Source organism: Hakea prostrata, chromosome 3 (assembly GCF_041222555.1).
Source record: "Hakea prostrata isolate BN-2017 chromosome 3, UWA_Hpros_2, whole genome shotgun sequence".
NCBI lineage: Eukaryota > Viridiplantae > Streptophyta > Magnoliopsida > Proteales > Proteaceae > Hakea > Hakea prostrata.
The window spans coordinates 170,861-198,118 of NC_142602.1; the positions used below are offsets into that span (position 1 = coordinate 170,861).

The 27,258-nt window shown below is 36.5% G+C and overlaps 1 protein-coding gene and 1 pseudogene across 1 annotated transcript; one reads left to right on the top strand and one right to left on the bottom strand.

Moving 5' to 3' along the window:
• Positions 1-532: 532 nt before the first annotated feature.
• LOC149019804 (MADS-box protein GGM13 pseudogene) lies at positions 533-6,043 on the bottom strand (annotated as a pseudogene).
• Positions 6,044-14,500: 8,457 nt separating this feature from the next.
• Positions 14,501-27,258, top strand: LOC149019805 (putative inactive purple acid phosphatase 27). Its single transcript, XM_089150967.1, is given in 17 exon segments — positions 14,501-14,699; positions 17,113-17,449; positions 17,535-17,622; positions 17,712-17,978; positions 18,074-18,182; positions 19,414-19,528; positions 19,640-19,688; positions 19,690-19,773; positions 19,942-20,129; positions 20,404-20,590; positions 20,669-20,736; positions 20,849-20,945; positions 21,174-21,362; positions 21,453-21,533; positions 21,787-21,842; positions 22,911-23,001; positions 27,112-27,258. Coding segments are annotated over 17 exon segments (2,352 nt in total).

Consider the following 27,258-nt stretch of genomic DNA (forward strand, 5'->3'; position numbering starts at 1 on the left):
TAACATGGATGACCTATAATTGTTGTAAGTTATATCTAGATGCCAGCAGTGTCACTTAGTGTATACTTTATGAGTTTAGTATCTATGATATTGGTTACCAGATCACCAGAATAAGAAATGCATATTTCATATGTGAAGGATCTTTTGATCTAATGCAATAAGAAAAATTTTATTGTTAACCTCAACAATGTTAGCTCCCCCATGTTATGTTAGGTGATGTCTTATAGGACAACCTGCAGACATCCAATTAGATTGCATTGCCATAAGCCTCACTAGTCAAGGAAACTAGGTCGTGACATGAGGTCTGCCTTTGAAGGTTGTCTTTCCCCTAATCTTTCCGATCCCAACGAAACCATTGGCAAGCAATTTACTATTGCATGGCAACCCCTTGTTCTATAATAGGCTTAAATAAGAAAACCCATGCGTATGGTCTAAGTAGAAAAATGCAAAAGAAACAAGGGCGAGAATTACATAATATAATAAGAGAAAAAGACTATATCAAGCTAATTCTAAAAAAATGACAACCAAACCGCTACTCTCTAACAAACGATTGCAACAGACTAGGAAGCGCTTCAACATCAAGGTTAAGCTCACCGATTGACGGCATCATCGATGCCAACCAAGCTACACATTGGTTGGTCTCGCAGACATTATGGACCACCCGCCAGTGCTGGAACCCTTCTAAGAGCACCTGAATCTCTTCCATCAGTTCAACAATGATCCAACAAGTAGCTTCTCCCTGAATGCGTCAACGGCATTCAAAGAATAGCAACAAATATCCACACCCGAGAAGTTATTCTTCCTTGCTTCTAGAATACCACAACTGAGGCCTCTCAATTCATATGATAGAATTTTGTTGTCAGCGACACCACCTCCTATGGGAAACACCACCTAACCATTCCTCAATCTTACGATGGCAACATATCTTGCTTTATGACCCTTCACCAAACCATCAATGTTCACAACCAGCCAACCCTCCGGAGGATGACCCCAATGGTGAGTGGACAATTCTTTGTGGAAAAAGGGAACATCAATACCCCCAACGCTTGAAAAACTCTTTGTTAATACCGTTGTCTTCCACCTGTAACTTTTGGTCATCAAACCTGTATTGAACTAGCTGCTTCACACGAGTACACACTTGGGGTAGGGGAATGGACTTCATTCTTGAAAATTCTGCCACCTCACCATGCTAACAATCAAATCACCTAGAAAGTGAGAGGAAACCCAATGTACCTCCTCCGCCCAAGTCAGCCCAGATCAATGGGAGAATCCATTCAACGGTTTGGTTTGGTTTATTTCCACACCTCATCAGAGTACCTACAACAAAAGAAAAGATGGTTGTAGTCCTCAATACCATCGCCGCATAGCACACAAGTGGGATCAATATCAGCATGCCAACTAAGCATCCTAGTCTTCGTGCCCAATATATTGAGTATAGCAAGCCAAGTAATGAGAGAAAATCTTAGGTGATGCTTCTTGCTTCAAATCACCTTGGCCCAATCCATCTTTGTTCCCACATTCCAGACAATATCAAGGGCAGATCTTACAGTAAATTTGCCAGAGGAGGTAGTTGTCCACACCGCATAGTTCGAGGAAGCACTTTCCAAACAACAAACATTATAGATCTCACTCCAACGAGACTCAATAAGAGGATCTTGTCTAGCATTGGCCCAACACGCATCTGTACCAATCAAATGACTTAACCTCAAGGAAAAAATCCCTACCCATTTTCTGCTCTTGGTATATAGTAGATACTATGTGTAGTGACACTCACTCATAATATGTTTGTGCACTAACAATTAGATTTTCTTGAACTTTTGTCATTGATAAATCAAAGAATAAAATCCCAGATCATAGTGATAAGGTCTTTCCAAGTATACGGTCAAGGTGACTTATGTAATCCATTATCTCAACTAGCAATACCACGTGAGAAAATCAACACAGATAGATTCTTCGCAAATGTATTTCATAAATGTGTTTTCTGTCTCCATTGCAATTTGGTGTAACATGAGGCCACCCAAACTCCAGTTGTGAGTCTTGTGACTACCCAACGTTAAAATACACCTGCGGATACATGATTAAATCCGTCTAATCTTCCCACCAAAAAAAAATCCATCTAATTAGAAGGCGGCACAACACGTGTTATGCATCCAAGCCCCAAGAGCCATTTAGAAATACTGATGATTAGATCTTGATCTCCATTACTTTAATGGCTATCTTATGTTAAGCTGTGAATAGTAAGAACATATTCTTCCAATCAGTCTAATCATGATACGATACATAAATGACATCTGCATATAAATGACCTATCTACTGTTGCAATTCTCTTTGGAAGAGCCCAATTGCACACGGGGAAAAATCCTCTATTGTGCACATCTCTTTGCTATGCACAGCAGTGTCCTTTTGTACCAAATAGAAGGCTGAGATTAAAAGCTTAGTTTTGAAATTTTAAAATCCTCAATAGTCTTGCTTAATTTGTTTTCTTAGCCAACCATTTCGTACAAAAGTGCATTGTTGTGCATAGTAGAGGATGTTTTCCTATTGCACATAAAATACATTTCTAGATGTATGGCTAGGACTATCCTTGTTGTATCAGACCCGAATTAGAAGGGTATTGAGACCGAACGACCTGTGGTGGGTATGGTTGATGGGCGCTCAAGACCGGTAACCACCCTGTGAGAGGATATAAACTATACTGCAATACCCGAAAGGGGTCATTTATTGGTAGGGTTGCAAATGGATAGACTTGGGCTCACAAGAGCTCAAGACCGGTAACCAATCCGTGAGAGGACGTGAGAACTTCCCGTTTACCATTTGTGGATGACCAATAGGGTTGATGAGTCCGTAGTCCGGAGTTGGTTGTAGCCATAGGATACTCTGACTCTAGTGTGAAGGATACGGAACCGAGTTGGTCGGTGCCATAGGGGAAGTATCTGGATCTGATTTGATATGACTGAGTAGATGACTTGCATTGGGATAGGTTTCGCCGTGACATGCGCCAATACTTATACCAATGGTGATGTGAGAGAGTGGTGACCTAATCCCCAACCATGGTTTCTGATGAGGACTTTACCCAATTACCCCGGCAGACCCAAGATACCATGTATGATTGAGGGGGAGTGACAGACGACCTAAAGAAGTATGGTGCTATGGCTTAAAGTATGTCTACCTTAGAGGCTAGCATACTCACAGTTAGAATCATATTGCATTATTGTCTCATATCATCTTACACCATGTTGTGACTTGTATCGTATGATTTGTGTATTGTGGAACGACTCGCCTTGTTGAGTTCTTTGAACTCATTTCCTTTCTGCAATTGTTTTTGTTAGACATATCTGCAAGTACCGAAGACATTGATGGCTCCTACTATATGAGGCGGTGCAGGATTCCTCATACTACGGTGAAGGTCTGGCTATTACGAAGATTATGGTGAAGGTGCCGAGGGTGATTACCCTCCGTACTAGAGTTAGTCCGACCTTGATTTGGGAGAGGCCATGCTTGGTCTCCTTTGTGTACACCTACGATGACACTTTATACAAGACGGAGGAGACCCTAGTTTACGCCCTTTTGTCATATTGGACCTGGATATGTTGTATTAACTTCTTTGGATTTACTCTGGATATTGGGATTGTAACTTAACTAATCAACCATTTTTCCGCTGCTTTTGAGAAGGAGTGACTTCTGATCACTCTCTCTCTCTTTTGAGAATTTTCTTGATATGTATTTGATACTTGATAATCTTCCGCACTCTGATTGATTATCTTTTCTTATCCATTTTGATCTAATTATTACTTGCTTAAAACATTGATTATATTGTTCGTGATTATGTTATTGTGTATGTGGGAGGCATGGCAGCTCGATCATTGATCCTCCCTCGGGCTGTGGATCACATTCCCGAGTATGCCAGATAGGATACCGGCTGGGTGGATGTGACACTTAACCTCAAGAAAAAATCCCTACCCATTTTCTACTCTTGGTATATAGTAGATACTATGTGTAGTGACACTCACTCGTAATATGTTTGTGCACTTCAGAATAGACAATTAGATTTTCTTGAACTTTTGTCATTGATAAATCAAAGAATAAACTCCTAGATCATAGTGATAAGGTCTTTCCAAGTATACGGTTAAGGTGACTTATGTAATCCATTCTCTCAACTAGCAATACCATGTGAGAAAATCAACACAGATAGATTCTTCGCAAATGTATTTCATAAATGTGTTTTTTGTCTCCATTGCAATTTGGTGTAACGTAAGGCCACCGTAAGGCCACCCAAACTTCAGTTTTGAGTTTTGTGACTACCCAACGTTAAAATATACCTGCGGATACATGCTTAAATCCATCTAATCTTCCCACCAAAAAAAAAATCCGTCTAATCAGAAAACCCCAATTTTTGGGCGACGGTTTTAGAGGAACCGTCGCTCGAAAATGACTTTTTCTATTAATTTGTATTGCATTTTGGCGACGGTTTTATCTTTTTTAGCGACGGTTCAAGATACAACCGTCGCCAAAAATATATATATATATATTTTATTTAATGAAAATCATTATCCTAATCCAAAAAAAAGACATACCTGAAATGACAAATAACATTTAAAATTATCAAAATCCTTATATGTATGCACTATTTTTCATGTACCTAAAGAAAAATATTATATAACAATCAATCATTATATATTACAATGAAAATTAAAGTTGTTACAATTGACCTATGAAATACATGAACCCCCAGCAATTCCAAATGAACAAAGATATATAACATGTTACAACAAAAGGAGAGGAAAGAAAAATATTAGTATTTTCACAAAACTTGCTTCGAAAATGACTGATGTTTCTTGTTATATCAACATATTCCTGACAATGCTAAGTGCCTCCACGAACTTGGATATCAGTTGCATTAAGTTCATACCCTCTAGCTTGACAAATCAACTTTCTCATTCACTTCTACATCAATTCAAGTTTTTAAATAAGCAAATTGGATTCATTTTCCATACGTGAAACACAAAAGGAAAAATCACATGAATTCATATAGAATCATGACCACCCAAGGAAAAATCAGAAGAATTCATATAAAATCCTGACCACACAAGGAAAAATCAGATAAAAGAGTTCTCTTTTATAATGTAAAGAAGCCAAATCCTCTCTACAGAAATGGCGTAGGTTTGCCCGAAGCTTATCAGTCTCACTCTTCATCTTTGCCATTAATTTCATTAAATACTTGCTGCAACAATTTCAAGTGTAACAAAGTAATATCTTATTATATTATTTGTATTTAGACAAACTAAGTTAACTATTATATACCTTCTTGTCATACTCCTGCATACGAATCCCTGAGAGATTTTGATATCTTTCTATGATTTGATGCATGCTAAAACATCAGAATGAAACCAAAATGTTATTCAGATTTAACTACAAAGATGATTTCTAACTTAGACCCCCATTAAAATTTCATGGCTCTGGCTGATAACCAAGTAATTCATTTATTAGTTCTGGGAAAATGCTGTGACACCTGATTGATATCCATGGGCAAGGACTTACTTACATGTATGGGTATATGGATCTTAATACCTAATTTGAACCTTGATATCTTCTCAAGTATCAATTTAGTAGGATCAGAATCAGCATTTGAGAATTAGGGCACAAAAAACTCATGTTCAATCTTCAAACCACATGTACAGTTACAAACTTACTGTTCCTTGAAAATTATTAGCACAAATTACTAGTATTCCCCATACACATGGTAATGCAAAACCCATAAAAAAGAATCACTCATTTGCAAAACCCATCTTAGAAAACTACAAATGAAAAGAAGGAAAATGGTAAAAGGAGAAGAAAATTCAGAATTGGCTACAGACCTGCAGTGAGAACTGCAATATTCAATAATCTTGCCAGTGCTGGAGAAAATGATGAGCCCAACCTGGGTATCACAAAGCACTGCAAGTTCATGAGCCTTTTTCATCAACCATCCTCGGCGCTTAGAGAAGGTCACTTGCCTGTTGGTAGTATTCTCAATCCGTTTGATCTCTATCTTCCCCCTCCCCATAATTATCTAGCAGTGCAGCCTCAGCTTCTCTACCTGTTACGGAAAGAAGAAAAAAGAAAATGAAAGTTTTACCTCTTTTTCTTTTGCTTGGATATCCTAGTTATTTAAGTCTCAAAAACCAAATATCAAACTTGAAAAGAATTTCAAGAAATTAACATAGACCGAGGTATTGAATTTTAGCATGAAAGCTTAATCAAGGAAGAGAAAGGAGGAAGAAAGAGTGTTCTGGACTGCTCATCTGCTAGCCTAGGTTACCTCTTCTTGCTTGGTTGCTTGTGGGACTAGAGAATGGAATTATGTTTCTGATATTTATAAAGTAAAGTGTTAAACAAAAGACATCTTAAAGACCCACTTGATCTAGTTCATTAAAATTGCCAGATTACAACTTTCAATGAACCCTAATTTGAGTATAAAAGGAATCTTCAGAAGATAGAATACATGAGCTATCTTTTTCATTTAAAGGAATGGCATTGCTGTAGTTTACTGTTGCACCCAGTCCAATTCCCAACAAGAAGAAAAGATAACTGCGACCCTTAACTGCTATCTGTTTAAGATTTTGGTCAAAACATGACTTAAAATCTTAAATCCATAATATCATTTTTCACAAAGGCCAAAACTTCGATAAAAAAACAAAATCTTGAACTAAGTCTATAGCCCCTTCAAGCAAAGTCTATCCAACTAATTATACAAAGAAACTTTTCAGAAAGTTATCAGAGAATATGATGCACACCAAACTGCATGGTGATTAATTATTTTTCTACTTAAATTCCCAGCTTAGTCAGTCCAATTGGCGCAAAATGGACATTTTGACTGTATTCCTGGTGTAATAAACCATGTCAGTATTAGGTGCAATAGAGAGATAAAAGTAGATGAGAATCAGAATTTCCAGAAGCATCCAAAGCAAGTAGTCCTTGCAAATGCTTCACAAACTATAGAAGATGGCCTCAAAAGATTTCCTGATTCGGTGGAAAACATCATTTTTACTTGAATGGTTTTAGCCTAGAATGCTAACCAGATGGAAGGCTCTAGCCTTTAAACAATTGCAAGAGCAGATTCCCATATTCTTCCACACAATCAAGACTGCCTTGCACACTTATCTTAAGATCAAGCATACAACTCAAGAGAAAAAACTCAGAACTCATTCTACCTTAATTGGACACTGGAACCAGTCCCAGCTTATTTAGGCCCAGCAGAAAGTAATGATAAATTTAAAAAAAGGAAGTTTGGGGTTGCATAATTAGGCTCGACCAGGTCTCTAAGAATCCAGGCTTATTCAGCCATTTTTCATTATTATTCAGTTTTCTAGTTTTCTTTCATCAGTTCAGGATTGGTTTAGGCCTTTCCTTCTTGAGTTTTGATTCCATATTACCTTGTAAGGGATTACAGCCTCATACACAAGTTTGAGTAATAAAATTTGCTTGTTGCATTTGGTTCTATGCTAATTCAGTTTCAAACCCTACCATAGTGATTCAGTAGGTAGCTTGTGGTAATTCTAGTCAAGGTCTTGGGCGGTAATTTCAATTTTCAAGTTCTTATTCTTGTTTCTTCCTTTTATCCTCTATTGAAACTCAAGTAAACTCTTGTGCATCTTTCCGTTTCAGTTTATTTTTCTTTTTCAAGTTCAATGATATTCTATCTCATTAGATGTGTAACTGTTGTCTTTAATATTCTAATCTTTGGTGGAAATCCTAAATGATATCTGAAATCAAGATTGGATCTTCTGCTAAATTATGTTTTCCTAATCCCAAGTGGGTTTGGGGACTCTTGATCCGCAAGTCTGATTTCAATTCTAGTTTCAGATTTGACAATTATTTGTGCTTCTTGACTGATTTATGAATTCAAAATTTAATCCTTCTGCAGTCTTTTGAGAATCCTACAGTTCAATTTATGAAACTATCAGTTTCAGGTATCTAGTTTGAGTTCAGATTCCTGTATCCTATACTATATGGTTTTATTGATCCTTTATTGTTCTGTCACTCAACAATGCATTATTAGCTAACAACTGGTTTCAGTCTTCCAAAATCTCTTTTCTCAGCAGGCATCTACAGTATTTTGACCAGTGGCCATTTCAGTTTCGTATTTTACTGCTAAAATCAAGCCGGTTAACACCTCTCCCCTGGCAAAGATATATCTCAGACTAGATTGATTAGATTGATTCAATAAAAGTTATCCTGAAATCTGGAATTTAGTTTACCAGCAATTTCCTAATGATTCCAGCTGTAATGGTATTTTGAAGGGACAGAGGGCTGCCCATGGCATGATAATATTTTGTCCACACATACAATCTTGCATTGATGATCCCACACTAGCTTTACTGGTTTGAGATCAATTCTGCATTACGTGGTTAGAGACTCAACATGATACTCCGACAAAATTGATGGAATGAATGCCATAATATTAGCATGATAATCAAGATATTACCTTAGCACTGACAAAATCAAAATGAGGGAGTGTGAAACCTCTTACTAGATCAACATTAGGTATATCAAGCCCACGAGCAGCAACATCTGATTCCGAAGAAAATAAGCTTGCATCACACTCCCAAAGAAAGGACGGATATCAATTGAGACAAAAATAGCTGGTTCCAACACAGCCCTCTAAACAAAAATAAGACAAAAAAATAAACATTATCTTGCAATTGTATCTACATTAATATTAGATGGATTCACTTCTTACTCAATTTCAAGAACTCTTCCACTGCAATTTAATGCACATCAGATCTGACCAGAATTGGGTTAATGCACATTAAATGGTCACTCAACAAGAACGAAACAAGGTACATAAAGTTCATCGTAAGAATAAAACTATAATCTATTATAGAATCCATGAAACCCATAAATAAAATTCATCACAGATAGAAAATATTAAAAATGACAATTATGATTGAAGAAAACCATCAAGAAATTGTGATGAAGAAATTATTTTATAGTGTTTATGGTTTAAATCGATAATATACCTATGGCTCAATAGAATCTGGAAGTTGTGTAGACTGTGTAGATTGTGTAGACTGAAATGACCTGAAATATTGTCCCATCATTTTTAGTTGAGCCTCAAATGTAGACATTTTTTCACTTTGCATAGCTATTTTTTCATCTTGCTCTTTTATCTTTTCACCTTGTTTCCGACACAACATCTTTTAAATTCTCATTTTCTGATCTTAACTCTTCAAATTGAGATGCATTGCGTTCCTCACGCATAACCTCTTCACCCCACAGGTTTTTAGCAGTTACTCCAGCACCCCACAAGCGTGCTTTCCCACGAGTATAGGATTTAGCAACCTCTTTAGCAGCAGTTTCAAAGATTTCCTCTTGCACCTCAATGCTTTGTTGGTTTTCTTCAGTTTGCTGACTCAATTCAACTTGAACTTTCTCTTGCAGGTTATATAAAACAATAACAATAAGAGTCATGGGAGTTTAAGATAAAGATTTTATCAACACTATTAGATACATAAGTTAAAATGCAAACCATAAGCTTCTCTGATATGGGATCAATATATCTTCCGGTCTTCTTTGACTTATGTGTGATGTCAAACATGTCAATGCGAGTAGCGATGGCGGGAGCCACGTTGGGACCGGAGGGGGCCATGGCCACCCCGGATTTTTTGAAATTGTAAATATCCTTGTTTTTTTCCTTATTTCTCTATCTTTAAATGTGAAATACCACTATTTGGCCCCCCTCCAAAAATTAAAAACAAAAATTTAAGATAAAGATTATGGATACAAATGTCATTCATAATCTTTATCTAATGGTTATCATTAAATCCCTAGTTTTAAGGAATAAAAGGTTAAATTCTAATTAAAAACTAACTCACGATCCATGAATTTCTCCTTATATATTCTCTCCTATTTTCATCTCTATTTATTCTCTCATGAATCTCCTCTTTATTCCTATTTTTTCTCTCTTTTTTTTCTCACACGTCTCACAAAATATTGAAGTAGTTAGCAAATTTTGGAATTTTCCTAAATCTTCTCCACATTAGGTATTCACTCTCTCTTTCTCAAATTATTCTTTTCTCTCTCTTACACTCATGAATTTTCTATTAATTTACCTAATTTTTAATGTAGACTCCACATTATAATATAATAATATATTCTGAGATGGGACCTACAGTGGGTCCCACATTGGCCCACATACATTCGGCCCCCCCAACGTTCAATCCTGGCTCCGCCCCTGGCGAGTAGGAGATAAACGTTCTGGATGCTCTTTTTTTTTAAAAAATATAGAAGTCAAATATAAATAAATATGAATCTATAACAACTATAAATTTAAAACATATACACGTACCTTCCTTTCACGTATCACTGCAAAAGTTGTATTCCCCGTCGTATGATGCATAATTTGTTTGGACTTGTTATTAGAATTCTTTAAGGAGATTTCCTATATTGAAATTTTTATGCGATTAAAACAAGTGAAAAACTTAAAAAAATTTACATTCAATACAATGAAAAATGAAATTCTTACTTGATATTTTTCATCATCCCACATCTTGAACATTATTTCCCAATCTTCCTTGCGCATAAGTTGTAAATCAATGTTTGCCCACCGCTCTGAATTTGTTTCATGACAAGTATAATAATCGGCTTTCAATTGGGACTTATAGTCTCTCTCCAATGACTACAGAGCTTTTCTAAAATCCAACTCTTACTAGATTCATCTACAAATTTTTCCTGCAATAATATGGCATCAATACAAAAAGCTAGTTAGGATAAGTATATTATTATGCACATAACCCATACAAAGTGATAGTTTTCTATAAAAAGAATACCTTTACTCTAACATATGCATCTTCTTTGTATGGTTATGGTACTAACCGCCAACTGGGGTACGTGAGAGGTAACAAAGAAGTATTTCTAGATGTTAGACCAATCCATGTAGATAACTTCTTTGTAAATCCACTGCAAGCTTGGCCAAATGGATTAACATCAAGATGGATTTTCTCCCCATCTAGCATATTTACAATGTCAAGAGCCAATGTTCTCCCCCTCTTACCTTTTCCCCTACTAACTGTAAAAGTTATAACACAAGAAAGGAAATTGATATATGATTAAAAAACATATATACATGTTTGATATGAAATTTAAATAGTAATGATATAATTGACAAACCTGGACCGCTAATGTCACTTTGCTCTTGACTCATTTTTCAACCTTTATAGCTTATTGTTTGTTAATAGAAACAACAAACAAGTTGTACCCACCTACAACCAAAATATCTGAATAAAAAATTTAAGATACCAGAAAAAGAAAGTAACAAACAATAAACGAAAATTTTTCAAATTACACAGAGAGATAAGAGATAATGTAAAATCTCTAGGACAGATTATTATCCTTTCTAAGTAATAAAAGGAAAAGAAACAAAACAAATAACTAAAATGGATAAAAGAACAAATTCAAACTTACATCAGGCTGAAGTGGACCAAATTGGTTAAGAATCTCAAAGAAGATGCTTGCAGCGTAGAAAGTTTTTGTAGTATTTATGTAACAAGGTGACATATATAATTACATACCCACCAACAGTGTACAGATAATATAGGAAAAAAAAAATTTCTCTCTTTTAAAAAGGCTTAATGATCACATTACATACAGACGGCAGGGAATGGCAAATAATGCAAAATCCCACCTATTTAAATGATAGACATCCAATATATAAACTTCTTATTTGCTCAGTTAAGGATTCAACAGATTACTAAACTCACTATTATGAAGTATACAATATACACAAAGCAGGATCTGGAAACTCAGAGTCCAACAACTGAGATTAACTCACCCAATAAAAATTATAATATTATGAAAAGAAACGATTGCATGACTCTACTAACCACATGTATCTGACTATCCAATCATGGAACAACTCCAGAATTGCTTTCATTTTCAAAACAACATAATGGATAATAACAACTATGGGAAGAATAAGCTAGTTCTCAGCAGCTCAGATTAGATCAGACTTAGCTTCAATTCAACCCAAGCACCATCAAGTCTAAGGGTTTTAGATGTGGATTGATATTAGACAGGTTACCGGTGCAACAGCCAAGCTGCTGCAACCTGTTGGTTTCAGGTTCAGAATTTGGAAACAGCCTTTCCTGAAAAGTGAAGGGTAAAGCTGTGCGGTTTAGCCCTCCCAGATCCTACAGTAGCAAGAACCTCATACACTGATCACTGATTGTAGCCCTTTATTCCTAGCCACACACACCCTCCCAACCACCCCAAAAAAAATGTAGCCCTTTATTAATGTTAATAAGATAAAAACCATTTCACTAGGCTCAAAAGGGGAGAGTCAACAACCAAAAGGCCTTTCATTGTCCCATTTGGTTTGTATGTTGAACTGCCTAACAATGCCATATCAACCAATTAGAATTTCTAATTTTATGTAAGCAGAAAATAATTTATGATGCCATGTATGCATTCATAGAAAAAGATTCTACTGATTAATTTGTCTTGGATGTTTGAACCACTCAACCAAGTCTAATCAACCAATTTGTTCTATCAACTCTAGGATATATGTTAGGATTGTAAATATACCTACAATGTCATGAGATCAACAGTCCACTCGGTCCTTTCTAGAGATTAATGAACAGACAGTGTTCCAAGTCTCGGGTGTAGTAAGAGCCCCTTTCTGTTTTATTAGTAAACAGCAACTAGGGTCTCCCCCCGCATGTGGAAGGAATCCCTTACAATGTAGAATCCACTAAAATAGAAAGCAGCCTCATGGAAGAACTAATTTCTACATACATCTAAAATAGAGACTGAAAACAAAATAAAATCCAACTTGTAGCTACCTGACAAAAATAGAAACAAGCAACTACGTAGTAGCTACCACCTTATAAAGTAGTAAAGATTAGAAGATAAAATCACGCCACACCCCCAACCCACCCACACCCCCCCCCCCCAAAAAAAAAAAAAAAAAAAAAAAGCCATAGGGTACTTTACATATCAAATAAGGGGGTTGAGCCTGGCTCATCAAGTGAATCAAACCTAATACAAGGGCCTCAACTTGGGCTGCTCAATTGGCTAGGCATGTTAGCTCTCTTCTCTTCTTCCTGCCTCAAACTACATATCTCTGATGGATCTAACAGTCAGAGGACCCATTATCCTCATGAAGGAAACCTCCACAGTCAGAAACACTATTGTATATGAATGCTGGATCATTCAAGGACTGCACAAGTATCCAACGACATATATGGAGCATTTCTTACCCTAAATTCTTTTTAATATCTCTTTATTTACTTGTTTTATGTATTTGTATTAGAAAAATTCATACCTTAGGCTTTTTCAACTGTAAACCATCCTAGTTACACCCCCCCCCCCCCCGGGTGCAAAAACCTCCCTTTTTTAATTCAAATTTTGTATATTGTTCACACATAGGACACAACTTTGTCAACTACGTAACAAAAAGGTAGACTCTTCATATAACATACCAAAGCAATCTAGGCTCAAATGACTTTCATCAAACTTTATGTTTCTTCTATTGATCATTGCAAGAAGCTAAATGGAATGAACATCCTAAAACAGTTACCATCTGCCAAAATAAAATACAGACCACATACTTTACCTTTCTTTTTTCTTCCTAATATAGTTGATCGCATTAGTTGATCTCACATAGAAACGACTTAAGTCTAGAAGGCCTTTTTTTATCTTTCTTTCTTTCTTTTTTTTTTCTTTTTTTTGGTTGGGCGTTGGGGATGTTGCTTGTAGTTTGTTGAAGGCAGTACACATGATTAGTTAAGTGTTTGAGTTAGATTATGATACCTATTAGTAACTATAGACCTCCATTTTGAGTCTATTTACTCCATTTTACATAATTGAACTGATAATAATCAGCAGAAAACTAATTCTTTTACCAGAGGATCATACAAATTTCAAGCACGCATGTACATAACTAGTGGCATTATGGAAACAAAAACATTTAGAGCTTAAATTAGAAAATTAAATCTTCATTCAAGAAATTAATTGAATGGGTTTAATCCTGAAACAGAAACAAGTAAAACAATCCATTCATCAAAATGGGCATCTAAATAAGGGCCATGGAACCAAATTAACAGTCATTTCTGAATCAAATTCATCAAAGCTACACGGAAAGTAGCTAACAGAAGCTAATTGAAGCATAAAAGAAATTCATCGCCATTGTTGATCTATACCCCACAAGAAAAACCCAAAATCCCAATGATTAGAAAGTAGAACACAGATCTACCAAAAAATCCAAAGCTTAGAAAGGAGAAATTTACCAGCAAATGAGAGCAGTGCTTGATGGTAGATTATCTACCGCAGATACGTGTACGACAAATCAGATACCCTTTTCTGATGTCCGACTCTGAAGTCTCATCTTCTAATCGGTTGGTCCAACCTTTGAGCTAAGAGGGTTGGAGAGATAGCGTGAGCGAGAGAGACCTGTGAGTCGTGAGCAAGAGCCTTGCCGACAACAGTGAGTGACCAAAGGGAGCAAGAGAAAAGTGAGCGAGAGATGGTGCCGAAGGTAAAAAATCGTGATAGCGCGAGAAAACGTGAGCAAGAGAAACCAAAGGGAGAGAGCGAGAGAGCTGGAGGCAAGGGAACCCGAGGAAGAGAGCTGAGGCAAAAAGCAGAGGAAGCGAGAAGGCGGAGAGCAGCGGGAGGCGCAGAGAGAGAGATGGGGGCAGCAAACCAAAGGAAAAGACTAAAGAGTGAGAGAGCATGAGTGAGGCAGAGATATAGAGCGGTCGGGAAATTAAAAGCGGGAGAATGAAAAGATTGGGTGACAGATGCGGGTTGTGTGTATTCAATACAATATAGCCGGCGACGGTTTGAAACTCGGCGCTCATATCATAAAAGCATTATGTTTGGTTGGATCAGGTTTATTTAGCGCATGCAGGTGGTTGGTAAATTGTTGGGGAAATGACATATACCGAACGATTACAAAATATAGGGCTAAGCAAACAAGGCGCCGCCGCAAAAATAATATATTTGGAAGCCATTTTAGGCATTTCAGGGCACGCTTTTACAAAGGCACAAATCTCACTCGTAAAGTACTAACCTCCTGGAACCGCCCGTTTGACGCGTTTGCGTTTTTGAACCGGGCCCGGGAATCAGCAATATTTGGCAACGTTTGAAAAATAAGCATCGCTAAAAATGCCTTTTGTAGTGAATATTTGATTTGGATTGTAATCAGTTGGTCCATTAAATTTAGGGTAGGGAAAACATACCCTAAGTTCATCAAACTCTAAATGAAGACATTGTTGATCTGGGGCAGCTTTTCGAGGCATCTATGTGTTTCAAGGGATCAACTTGTTATTGATAACTTAGCCTGGAAGAGCAAGGTTGGTGGCATACACAACCAATTGGCCCATGTCCACTCGTTAGATGCAATCCTCTTTATCGATTTGTTTCCTCAACTTTGTGGCTTTAATAAATTTGTCATTTATTTTAAAAAAAATAATAAATAATTGGAGTAAGGTCCACCCTAAAATTGAGGGTACCTCCTTACTTTTCTTCTTTTTTCACTATAATTACATCTTAAAATCGATATTTAGGACGTCCGTAGGCACCCCCAATAAAGTTCTCTACTTACCAAGCTAAGCCCACTGTTTATCTACTTACTATTTTTGAATATGCCAACTTTTGCTTGATAATCTAACTAGATAGTCAACAACCATATTGTTTCCGAAGATTTCACATGTGCAAAGTCCGAGTCTTCTATTTTGTGAAGGTTGCACTCACACTCTACCACACATTTAAGAGAGTCTAGATCACCTCCCAATAGGGTAGTGCTTCTTTCACTTCAACTTTGAATGGGGATCCATCCGGTCTTATTTTAAATTTTTGTTTATTATTATACAGATGTGGGTCCACCTAAATTGTGGTGAAGAAGTGTTGGGGGAGCAGTATAGGGAGACGATCCGAGTCCATTTAAGAGGAGGGAAGGGATTCATCTCTAGCTAACCTTGTCAATATTATGAGATAACTTTCTCCTAAATGTGTGGTAGAAACTAGAAAGATATAAAATTTAGAGGGAAGGGATTCATCTCTACCTAACCTTGTCAATATAATGAGATGACTCTCTCCTAAATGTGTGGTAGAATGATATGAAAAGAGAACAATCCTTCAATATTAAGAGATGACTCTCTCCTAAATGTTTGGTAGGATGATATGAAAGGAGAACAATCCTCCACTGTATCATCTTTAAGCAATTACAACTTCAGAAGACTTTGTCTAGAATAGTTTGCGTGTTATAATATCAAACTTTATAAAACAAACAAATAAACAGACAGACAAACAAAGAAACAAACAAACAAAATTCATTTACAATACAAACTAGGCCCAACCGGATTTGGTGGTGGAAATGCAAGTTATCCAACTGCGAGTGTTTTTTTTTAAGAGCACGTGTTGATTAGAGCCAAGATTAATATGAGGGATTCCTTTTTCTGCAAGAGCGATCTAATTGCATGCCGCAGAATACGGCACGCCTAGTAGTGGTAATCCCCTAATTCATTGCCTTGAAACTTTCCTTGTTTCGTATCCTCAATGGTTGTCTCACACGTATCTGATAACACATGGAACAGGAAACTGGTTAGACGAAAATCAAACCCTTTTCCAAGCCCCCAAACAGATCCTCTCCAGTAATCCAGTGGACATCCAATGGCTAGAAACCAAAATGGAGAGGATCAAACCCTATGGATTAACCTTTCTTGTCTTTTCCTCTATTATTCAGTAATGGAAACCATAATAAATCTAGCCATATAGCTATGATTCTATGAAGCCACGCCTTTCTGCAGTTATCTTCTGATGGTAAGTGAAAACCTTGTGTCTACTTTTTGTTCTTGGATCTAACTAACTCTCAGTTTGTAAATGTTTATAGTAATATAACCACTGTAGAAGTAGTTATTATAGAGAAGAAACCCCATGAGAATCTCCATTAACGAACAGAGCAAAGTTATGGAAACTGACAGTTGGTTTATGTCATAATCATCTTAATGTATCTGTCTACCACCCTTTGGATTAGAGTTCTATAAAAGCAGGCTTCTAAAACCAATCCCATAAGCTTCTGTAGATTACAGACTTCTTCTTTGTTGTTCCTTCAATTATGTCTCCCAATTTCAGTTTTTTTCTTTTTATTTGTTCTCTTGTTTAGATCAAGAACAGCATTGTCATCAAGAGCTGCACTGTCAACGTTCTCCTCCTCCTTTGCTTCTTCTTCTGAAATTATAATCAATTCAACGGCAGAATTTCGGGGCTACACTGCAATATCAGATTTCAGACTGTTAAATAGAAGAACTTTATTGGATTGTCTTGATCCAAATCCGTTTCTTCAGGTCAATATCAGTGGAGGAGGAGGGTCCGGTCTCTCGGATGATGAAAACGTTACAGTTACTGTTAGTGGGATTTTGCATCCTGCAAAGTCTGATTGGGTTGCCATGATCTCACCCTCTTCTTCCAGGTTGACTGGGGAAAGGAAAAAAAATATATTATATATGTATTCATTTGTATATTTATTATATCATGATTTTCTGTTTTGTGTGCAGTGCTAATGGTTGCCCTCTGAGTGAAGTATACTATTTTCAGACTGGAGATCTTAGTAAACTACCTCTCCTTTGTCATTATCCTGTAAAGGTAATAAACCCAACTGACAATTCTTAAGATCAAAATACTTGAAGGGTTTGAACTACATGAATAATGATCTTGATTTGGTGGAACTATAGGCCCAGTTCTTCAGCAATGATCCAGATTATCTGGGTTGCAAGAAACAAGAATGCAAGAGATACAAAGACGGCATCTGTTTAGTGAAAACTTGTGTTGGTTCATTGACATTTCATGTTATCAACATCAGAACACCTATAGAGTTTGTGTTCTTCACCAGAGGATTTGGTGAGCCTTGCATTTTAAGAAGAGCAGGTCCTGTAAACTTTTCTAATCCAAATAGCCCCTTGTATGGTCATTTATCAAGCGTAGATTCCACTGCTGAATCGGTAATTCAGTTTCCTTATGGGTATATTTAATTGTGTTTTAAGTAGCAACAGAAGTGTGAACTAATAAGATGACTTAATGTGTATTTTTGGAGCAGATGAGATTAACCTGGGTGAGTGGAGAAAGAGAACCTCAACAGGTTCGATATGGAGATGGAAAGTTCCAAAGATCAGAAGTAACAACTTTTACACAGAAAGATATGTGCAGTGAGCTCTTTATCTCTTTTCAATCCCAAGTGGTTTTTCCTTTTTCTGTTTTCTTCTGTCCTCCTTACCATCCATGGAACATTCTATCTTTTTATTATTTTATTATAATTTCCTGAGTGAGTAAAATTCTTCATGTATTTGAATGCATCTGAGGCATCCAAACAGAATCCATTAGAGAGGGTTCTTACACCGATATGTGAAGACTCATTAGAAGCTAACTAATCTCTTCGATTTCAATCAAAACAAAATTTTTCCGCATCAACATTATATAACACCTTGCAAAGTAAAATTTTGAATGTAAAATGCATCTTAAATAGATTGTCACCTCATCCCATTTCCCCACCAAAAGAAATAAAAATTAAAAATTAAAATCCACATCCGTTGAGAAATGCTTGGAAGGTTACTACAGAAAATTTCTTGGGCAAAGGGCAATTTTTGATAGTTTCACTTTCTTTTGTATTATTTCTCTTAATGAGGATAAATCATGTAATTTTAAATTCTCTAGTCCGAAAAATATACATTTTTTTGAGTAGCATAATGAAAATATCTTTATCAGTATGAACGTTGCATAAAATCTTGATGATAATTCAACCTAGGTGTCATGAATTCTCTTAAATCAATAATACATTTCCTGGCCAAACTGTAAAATTTGATTTGACAAGAGATTAAGCATCGTTATGTATTTATTTATTTTTTGCTCAACATTTTCAAAGAGAATTTTGTTTAAAAATAAAAATTAAATACCCATTGAGAAATTTTGGTTCACATCATTTTCCTTAGTAGAGGTTGTAAATCACCTTAAATTAGGATTTAGTTCTTTTCTCTATTCTTTCCCTGCCTTTGTGATAATACTGTTTCGCTTCCACAGGTATGAAATTGTCCAAAATCTATCTTAAATTCTTAATGGTTAGATTCGTTTAGAAAATAATGTTTTCCCAAGAAATTCAAGACCAAAAATTGAAAAAATAACCAAAAGAACAAGATCAATCCTTTCTATACATGGATGCTTGGTGGCCACAAATTTAATAATCCTTGCTAGACAAGAATGGACACCATGTGAATTAGATTTTGATGGTTAACTATTCCAAATTTAAACAGAAGCCATTGCGTGCCTATATCCTGCAAATCCTAAGTGCAGATCATAGGAGTTGGAGAAGAACCATTTAATAGCTTTCAAGGTGGAAGTCTGAACCTAAATCTCATGCATTTGGTTGTTTGATGTTATATATAGGTTCGGCCGTAAAGAGCCCAGCCTTGGACTTTGGGTGGCATGATCCTGGCTACATTCATTCAGCAGTGATGACCGGACTTCAACAATCAACATCTTATCGCTATAAATATGGAAGGTAATTATTTTTTTTTCCATTAATAGTATTATATAGACAAACAAACCAATTTTTTTGAAAAAATATTTTGTAATCCTTTATTGTTAATACGTAATTCTTCTCCTAGTGCAGTGACTCTGTTGGATGGAGTAATCAAATTCAATTTCGAACCCCACCCAGCAGGAGGATCACCTGAGATCAAATTCCTTGCGTTTGGTGACATGGGAAAAGCTCCCTATGATGGGTCCTTTGAGCACTACATTCAGGTAAACTTGCTATAAAATCACTCGGTTGGAAAACTAAGTTGTTCTTTACAAAACTTCTTTTTTCCTTTCAAAACCTGGTTTTTCAAGTGTTTCTCAAAGTAGGGTTTCAGTGATAAATATATTGAGATCATTACATTTTCTCAGTAGACTATATTGTCAAATTATCAGCCAGGATCGAGATCAGTTGTAGATGCCATGTCCCAGGAAGTTTCATCAGGAAATGTAGATTCCATCTTCCACATTGGAGACATAAGCTATGCAACAGGATTCTTGGTGGAATGGGACTACTTCCTTCACCAAATTGTCACCTTGGCATCTCATGTTCCATACATGACTGCAATAGGAAATCATGAGAGGTAATTAATATTCTCTTCAAATGTAATTTGACTCTGGAGGTGATTAAAAATATGTCAAACTAGATATTCAGGTCTAATGCTATTGCCAGGGTTATGGTTTAAGCAACGCTTTCTTTCAGCTAATATTGATAATCTTATGTTCTACAGTTAATTAGACTCTCCCATAAGACTCATTAGACTGTTGGATCGTAACCAATCTAATAGCCTATATTAAACATAATTTTATAATCCAAATATTTCTCATGCATGTGTATGCTTCTCATATTTATTGTAGAGACTATGTAAACTCGGGATCGGTTTATGCGACTCCGGACTCAGGTGGAGAATGTGGAGTGGCTTATGAAACATATTTTCCTATGCCAACAACTTCTAAGGACAAACCATGGTACTCACTAGAGCAAGGTCCTGTTCATTTCACTGTAATTTCAACCGAGCATCCTTGGAGCTTCAACTCTGAACAGGTAATTAATAAGACTATGTTTTAGGCCTTAAATTATTTTCTTTTAATCATATTCGAATATAATGAAAAATTGTTCCAGTACCAATGGATGGCTAAGGATCTGAGCTCAGTTAATCGATCAAGAACTCCATGGGTAATTTTCACTGGGTAAACAAGCGAATCTCTCTCTCTCTCTCTCTCTCTCTCTCTCTCTCTCTCTCTCTCTCTCTCTCTCTCTCTCTCTCGTAAATTATTTATAGTTGTAAGTTTATCGATGCAGACATCGACCTATGTATTCTTCAGTACCAGGGGGAGTAATTCCAAGTGTGGATCCAAGGTTTGTCACAGCAGTAGAGCCATTACTGATGGACAGCAAGGTAAGTAAAATGACTTTTCTACAATCTTGAGGGTCCTACTCTATTTTTCTCATCTTTATAGCGAGAATTATCAAATTGCTTAGTCGTGAATGTAACCTTCGGGTGAATCACATCATTCTTGTTTTTCACATTTACATTTAGGGTAATACGCTACTTTCAGAACTTCGTGGTGCAACTATTTTTTTATTAAACAACAACAACATGACTCAGTTGTCAATGTGAAATCAGGTGGATTTAGTTCTATGGGGTCATGTCCATAACTATGAAAGAATGTGTGCTGTTTACAAGAATAGCTGCAAAGCCATGCCTACAAAAGATGCCAATGGGACTGACACATATGATAATACAAAGTACAGTGCTCCAGTTCATGTGATCATTGGAATGGCAGGATTTGAACTAGACAGCTTCCGTAGCAACGTAAGTTTGTAGCCTCCAGCATCGACAAGTTTATCGTTTGATTTTCCATTTACCAGAGAAAAATTTTCACCAATCTTTTCACCTGAACAGGTTAGTAGTTGGAGCTTAGTTAGGGTTTCTGAATTTGGATATGCAAGATTTCATGCCACAAAGCAAGAGATAAAGGTCGAGGTGAGTACACTTAAAACCAAATCTACATTCTTAGTATCTGAAAACCAAAGTCTTTTTTTTTTTTTTTTTTTTCAAAGGTTAAAAACTGAAAATCAAAGTTAAGAAAGTCTTATGGCTTATCTATGCTCAATCTTGGTAGCAAGACTTACAAGACCCAAAAATGTCCGAAAAAACTTTACATCCAAATTCATTATTTTATATTTCTTTTCCCTTATTAAACTCAACTGATTCTAATTTGTTTTGCCATGTTCAGTATGTGAATTCAAAGACAAGGATGGTTGAAGATAGTTTTCGCGTGATCAAAGGCTAGTAATATCAATGTGGAGATAGTAGATATTTTAGTTCAAGGCCCCAAATATGTAAAGATATTTAAGCTGTCATTGGATAAGAGCTTATTATATTGAAATTGCCATGAACAATGCCAAATTGCTTCTGAATATGTTGGGAATAAACCTAAATATGCAGCGGATCAAAAAACAACACACAAGACACAGATTTACTTGGTACGTTCAAATGACCTACATCCAAGGATGAGTCTGAATATGCACAACTAATATCAATGTTAAATTGGGTACAAAAGGAACTCTCAAATATCTAATACAACAACTCAAGAGATCCAAGGAACTCATGGTATAGCAAAAACAACCATGAAACGATCTCACCTGATTTGTACTCCACCGATAAGTCAACGAGCACTAGGAGGCCCAGCCAAAGACCAAAATGCCTTCAAACAAATGAGAGAATCACCCTTAGTACCTCAAACCAGAGGCAGCAACAAGAGAGAAGAATCGCATCACACAGAAAGCGTAACACAAACCCAACAAGTATCATGAATGAAACCCTAAACCCATATTTTGGGAGTTTATAGTTACAGACAAATGAAAGGACGAAAATGCCCCTCAAGACATGCTAAACATAAATACATATCTCCTCCATAAGAGAATGACATAAATGCCCCTGCTATAGAGATATTCCAACATCCTCCACCTTGACACTTATTTTTGGCTATGCATAATGACCTGAATCACAAAGAATTCACCAAAAAATGGAAAAAAAAATAAGAAAGTGAATGAGAACTTTAAACAACAAGCACCTTCAACATGTTCAAAGCAGTTTTGAACTTGTTAGCATGTACTACTTTAGTCAAAATATCAGTAGGATTGATAGATTTATCAATCTTAACAATCTTGATTAAACGTTTGGAGATAATATCTCTAAGAAAGTACAACCTCACATTCACATGTTTAGTACATTCATGAAACATGTTATTCTTAGAGAAACAAATAACACTTTGAAAATTACAATACATAGAAGAGCATATATCATCAAAACCAAATTCTCCAAGGATGCCCTTTAGCCAAAGAAATTCCTTGACAGCCTCACACAAGGCAATATACTCAGCCTCAATGGTAGAAAGAGCACCCACATGCTAAGAGAAGACTTGCAACTAATCAAGTTTCCACCAATGGTAAACACATAACCAGTTAAAGACCTTCTCTCATCAAGGTCAACAGCATAATCAAAGTCAAAATAACCAACAATTTTCAGCTTATTACCATAGGCGTTATCATATAAAAGTTTATAACAAGCTAAACTTGCAGGTATCCTAAAATCCACAACACAAACGATCCAATGAACATCACTAAGATGACTCATAAATCTACAAACTAGCCCAACAACATAGACTAAATCGGGTTTAAAACAAACCATGGTATACATATAAGTGAACCAATACAAGTTTGATAGGCATTTCAGTTACAACAGCATCAAGACAAGATTTCAACTTAAAATGTGCACCCAAAGGAGTATCAACAACTCTACAATTTATACTTCCAAAGTTAGTAATCAATTTATGCAAGTAACCTACTTGAGAAAAAGTAAGTAAGCCATTAGATCTATCTCTAAATATATCAATACCCAGAATCTTTCTTGCAGTCCCTAAATCCTTCATTTCAAACTTAGATTTAAGAACATTCTTTAACTTACAAATCTGGAATTTATCTTTGCAAATAATAAGCATATCATCAACATATAACAAGCGATAAATAAAGCATGAGGTTTGAATTCAAAATAATACACACAAGGATCATAGTAGCTTCTCTTAAACTTATTCTAAAACATAAAAGCATCAAATCTTGTGTACCATTGTCTTGGAGACTATTTCAACCCATACAATGATCCCAATAGCAAACAAATTCTTTCTTTCATCTCCTTTCCTTACAAAACCCTCAGGTTGACTCATGAAAATTTGTTCTTCAAGTCTACCATTCAAGAAGGCAGTCTTAACATCTATTTGTTCCAACTCAAGATCAAATATAGCAACAAGACACAAGAGAACCCGAATAGAGGCATGTCTAACCACATGTGAAAACACCTCATAATCAATACCTTCAGTTTGAGAATAACCTTTAGCTACTAACCTAGCCTTAAACCTAGGTTATTCAATTATAGGGATTCCAGACTTAAGCTTGTAATCCACTTACAGCCAATAACTTTATTACCATTAGGTCTATCTACAAGCTTCCAAGTCTCATTCTTAGCTAAAGAGTCCATCTCTTCTTCCATGGTAGCTAACTACTTACCTTTTTCAGGGCTATCTAGGGCTTTAAAGGTTTTGGTTTCACTTGCTTCCACCTAATCAGCAACACTAAAGGTAAAAGAAGCTAAGTCTGAACCAGAAACCACACTTTCACTCATATTAGCAAACCTATAAGGTTTTTAATATCTCTTCTAGTCCTATCCCTAGCCAAGAGATAATTATCTAGGGGTCCTTCTTACCAACTTCTTGTTTAACATCCAAAGATCCACTAGGAGAGTCCAAATCAATAGGATCAGGTGTATCAAGATCAACACTAGGCATACCCTCAAACTCCACCTCAATAAGACTATCATCAAGGTCTTGAGTAACAGGTTCTCTACTATAGGTCTTAGGTTTAACAAACTCTAGTTCATTAAACCTAATATCTCTATTCACAATCACCTTCTTGCTTTCAAGACACCATATCCTATAACCCTTAACTCCATGAGGATAACCTAAGAATAAACACTTTATACCCCTAGGCTCCAACTTTCCCTTACTTTGGTGGACATAAGCAACACAGTCAAAAGGTTTTAAAACACTATGACCACAACCAGCTTTAGAACACTTGCTTTCAAGGGTTTTAGAGTCTATAGAGAAACTTGGAGACCTATTAATGACAAAACAGGTTGTACTAGCAGCCTTAGCCCAAAACCTCTTACCTAGGCTAGACTCAATAAGCATACACCTCACTCTATCCATAATGGTTCTATTCATTCTTTCAGCTACTCCATTTTGTTGAGAAGTATAGGTGCAAGTTCTATGTCTGGTAATACCATATTCTTAACAATCAATTTCACGAACAAAACATGTTGCAATATGATATGAGACAATATGAAAGTGTGCGTCTAACTCTAACATATGCTAGTCTCTAATGGCGGACACGCATTAAGATAGAACATCATACTCCTTTGGGTAGTCTCAATCACTCTCCCTCAACAAGAGATGTTTATTGGGTTCTCCGTGGTTGTTAGGTTAAGGAATCCTTCTCAGACTATCACCATGGCTGGGGTTTAGGTCACCACTCTCTCACCCCACTATTTGTAAGAGGATTGGCATGTGTTAGGATTATACCTAGCCCAATGCAAGTCATCTACTTAGTCACATCAACTTATGTTTGAATACTTCCCTTCCTTGCCTCTTGCAATCCGTTCCGGTATCCTTCCCCCTAGAATCATCGTATCCTATGGCTCCAACCAACTCGGACTACAGACACTTAACCCTATTGGTCATCTATCTATAATAAATGGGAAGCTCTCATGTCCTCTCACGAGTTGTCTACCGGTATTGGGTGCCCATGAGCCCATGCTTATTATAATGTGACCCTACCAATGAATGGCCCCACAATGTGATTGTATCCTCTCACGGGTTGGATACCGGTCTTGAGCGCCAACAATCCCCATTGCTGCCATGGGTCACTCGGCTTCAATACCCACGCCGATAGGGTGACATATGATGGGGTTTCTAAACAAACACTTCTAGATAATCTTAGGTATGACATCCAGTAATCATCAAAAGCGCCAAAGGGCATCATAGGAATGTGTCCCATCCACCTCCACTAATGTCTCATGACAGAAACCCCCAATTGGCATTCTTCATTCCACAATCACAACCTAAGAAATCACATTACAATATGATTTCAAACATAACATCATATCATAACTCATTCACATTCCAACATTCACATATTCAACAAAAATGCATAACATCATTACTAACAACATTCTAAAATTGCAGAGGCATATCTATCATAAATAAGTTCTAAAACAGTAATATAGATCATGTATTCAAGTTCCATTACAAAATAAGAAAGTAACTTATGTTATTTGTAAGTGAACGTCCTCACCTTGTTATCAATTTGGATCCTTCGAAGAGTAGACCAAATGATAGAATTAAACTTTCCAAAGAAGCCCTAATAATACGATGATTTAATCTTTGGAACAAAACCTAAAGGTTCAAAGATGAAAAGAGGGCAAATCAAGGTATTCTGTTGTCTCGGTACTCTTTGGTCGCCTAAGGCTACTGTATACGAACAGTAAAACCTAAAATCAATCCAAAACTCATCTTTTGGGCTCCAAATCACTCCAAAATTAGTTAGAAAGCTCTAAAATAGTGGTATGACACTATCTGGTATGATTTAGGCATCAATCATGGTTTAGGGAATAAAAACCTAATGAGTCCTATATTAGGTTTCATCCGAAATCAAACCGGAGATTCACAGATAGACTAGAGTGAATGGGGATTCACTATAGGACTAAGAGAATAGTAGAATAAGGTTTGAAAACATCATATAATATGATCTAGTATGGATTGAAAATCAAACTAATCAAAGAGAATAACAATCATATAGTTTCATGCTAGGTCGTTACCAAAATCACACCGTGAAGTTCACTGAAGAGCTAGAGTGAATGGAGATTTACTCTAGAACTAAGAGAATGGACGAATAGGTCATTACAACAGCTGTATTCAAAGTCTTTACAGTGGGTAGAAACAATAGAGAAAGTAGAACTAGAAAGGAAGAGAGTGAATGCTAACCTTGTAGAAGAAGAATCGTCAGACGGAATACTTCACAGATGCTTGGAAATCTTACTTTACCTTGGAGAGAGTTCTTTAGAGTGTCTCTAACGTTCTCTAATGGCCTTATGACATAATGACACGATTTAGAACAAAAAATACTTAAATAGGGCTTTGGAAACCTAATTTCCCAAAAGTGGCAATTCTATCATGGGATTGGTTGGTCGCTTAGGGCGACCAAGGCAAGCTGCAACTGTCCCTTTTTGGTCAAAATGCATTTTTGGTACTTCAAAAGCTCTAACTTCTGTTGGGTCATTTTCCAAGTTATAGAAGGGTCTTACCTGATTTTTCGAGACCTTTCACTTGTGTCATTACTGTATTCTTGGTCCATCTACCAAGTCCGTCATCACCCAAGTTAGATCTTCTTCCGAAATCCAACAAGGTTTCTATCTCAGCATCATCTCTATCTACTTCCATTGGTTCTAGGTTACAACCAATGGGTTTAATTTGGATGGCCCACAATTATCTTCTTCCGGCACTCCGGGTTTTCGGATTTACAATATAGATTTTCGGGTTAGGATTGTGAGGGATTTCACAGTGTCGCTCCAAGGAGATAAGAGGCTTGGGATTTAG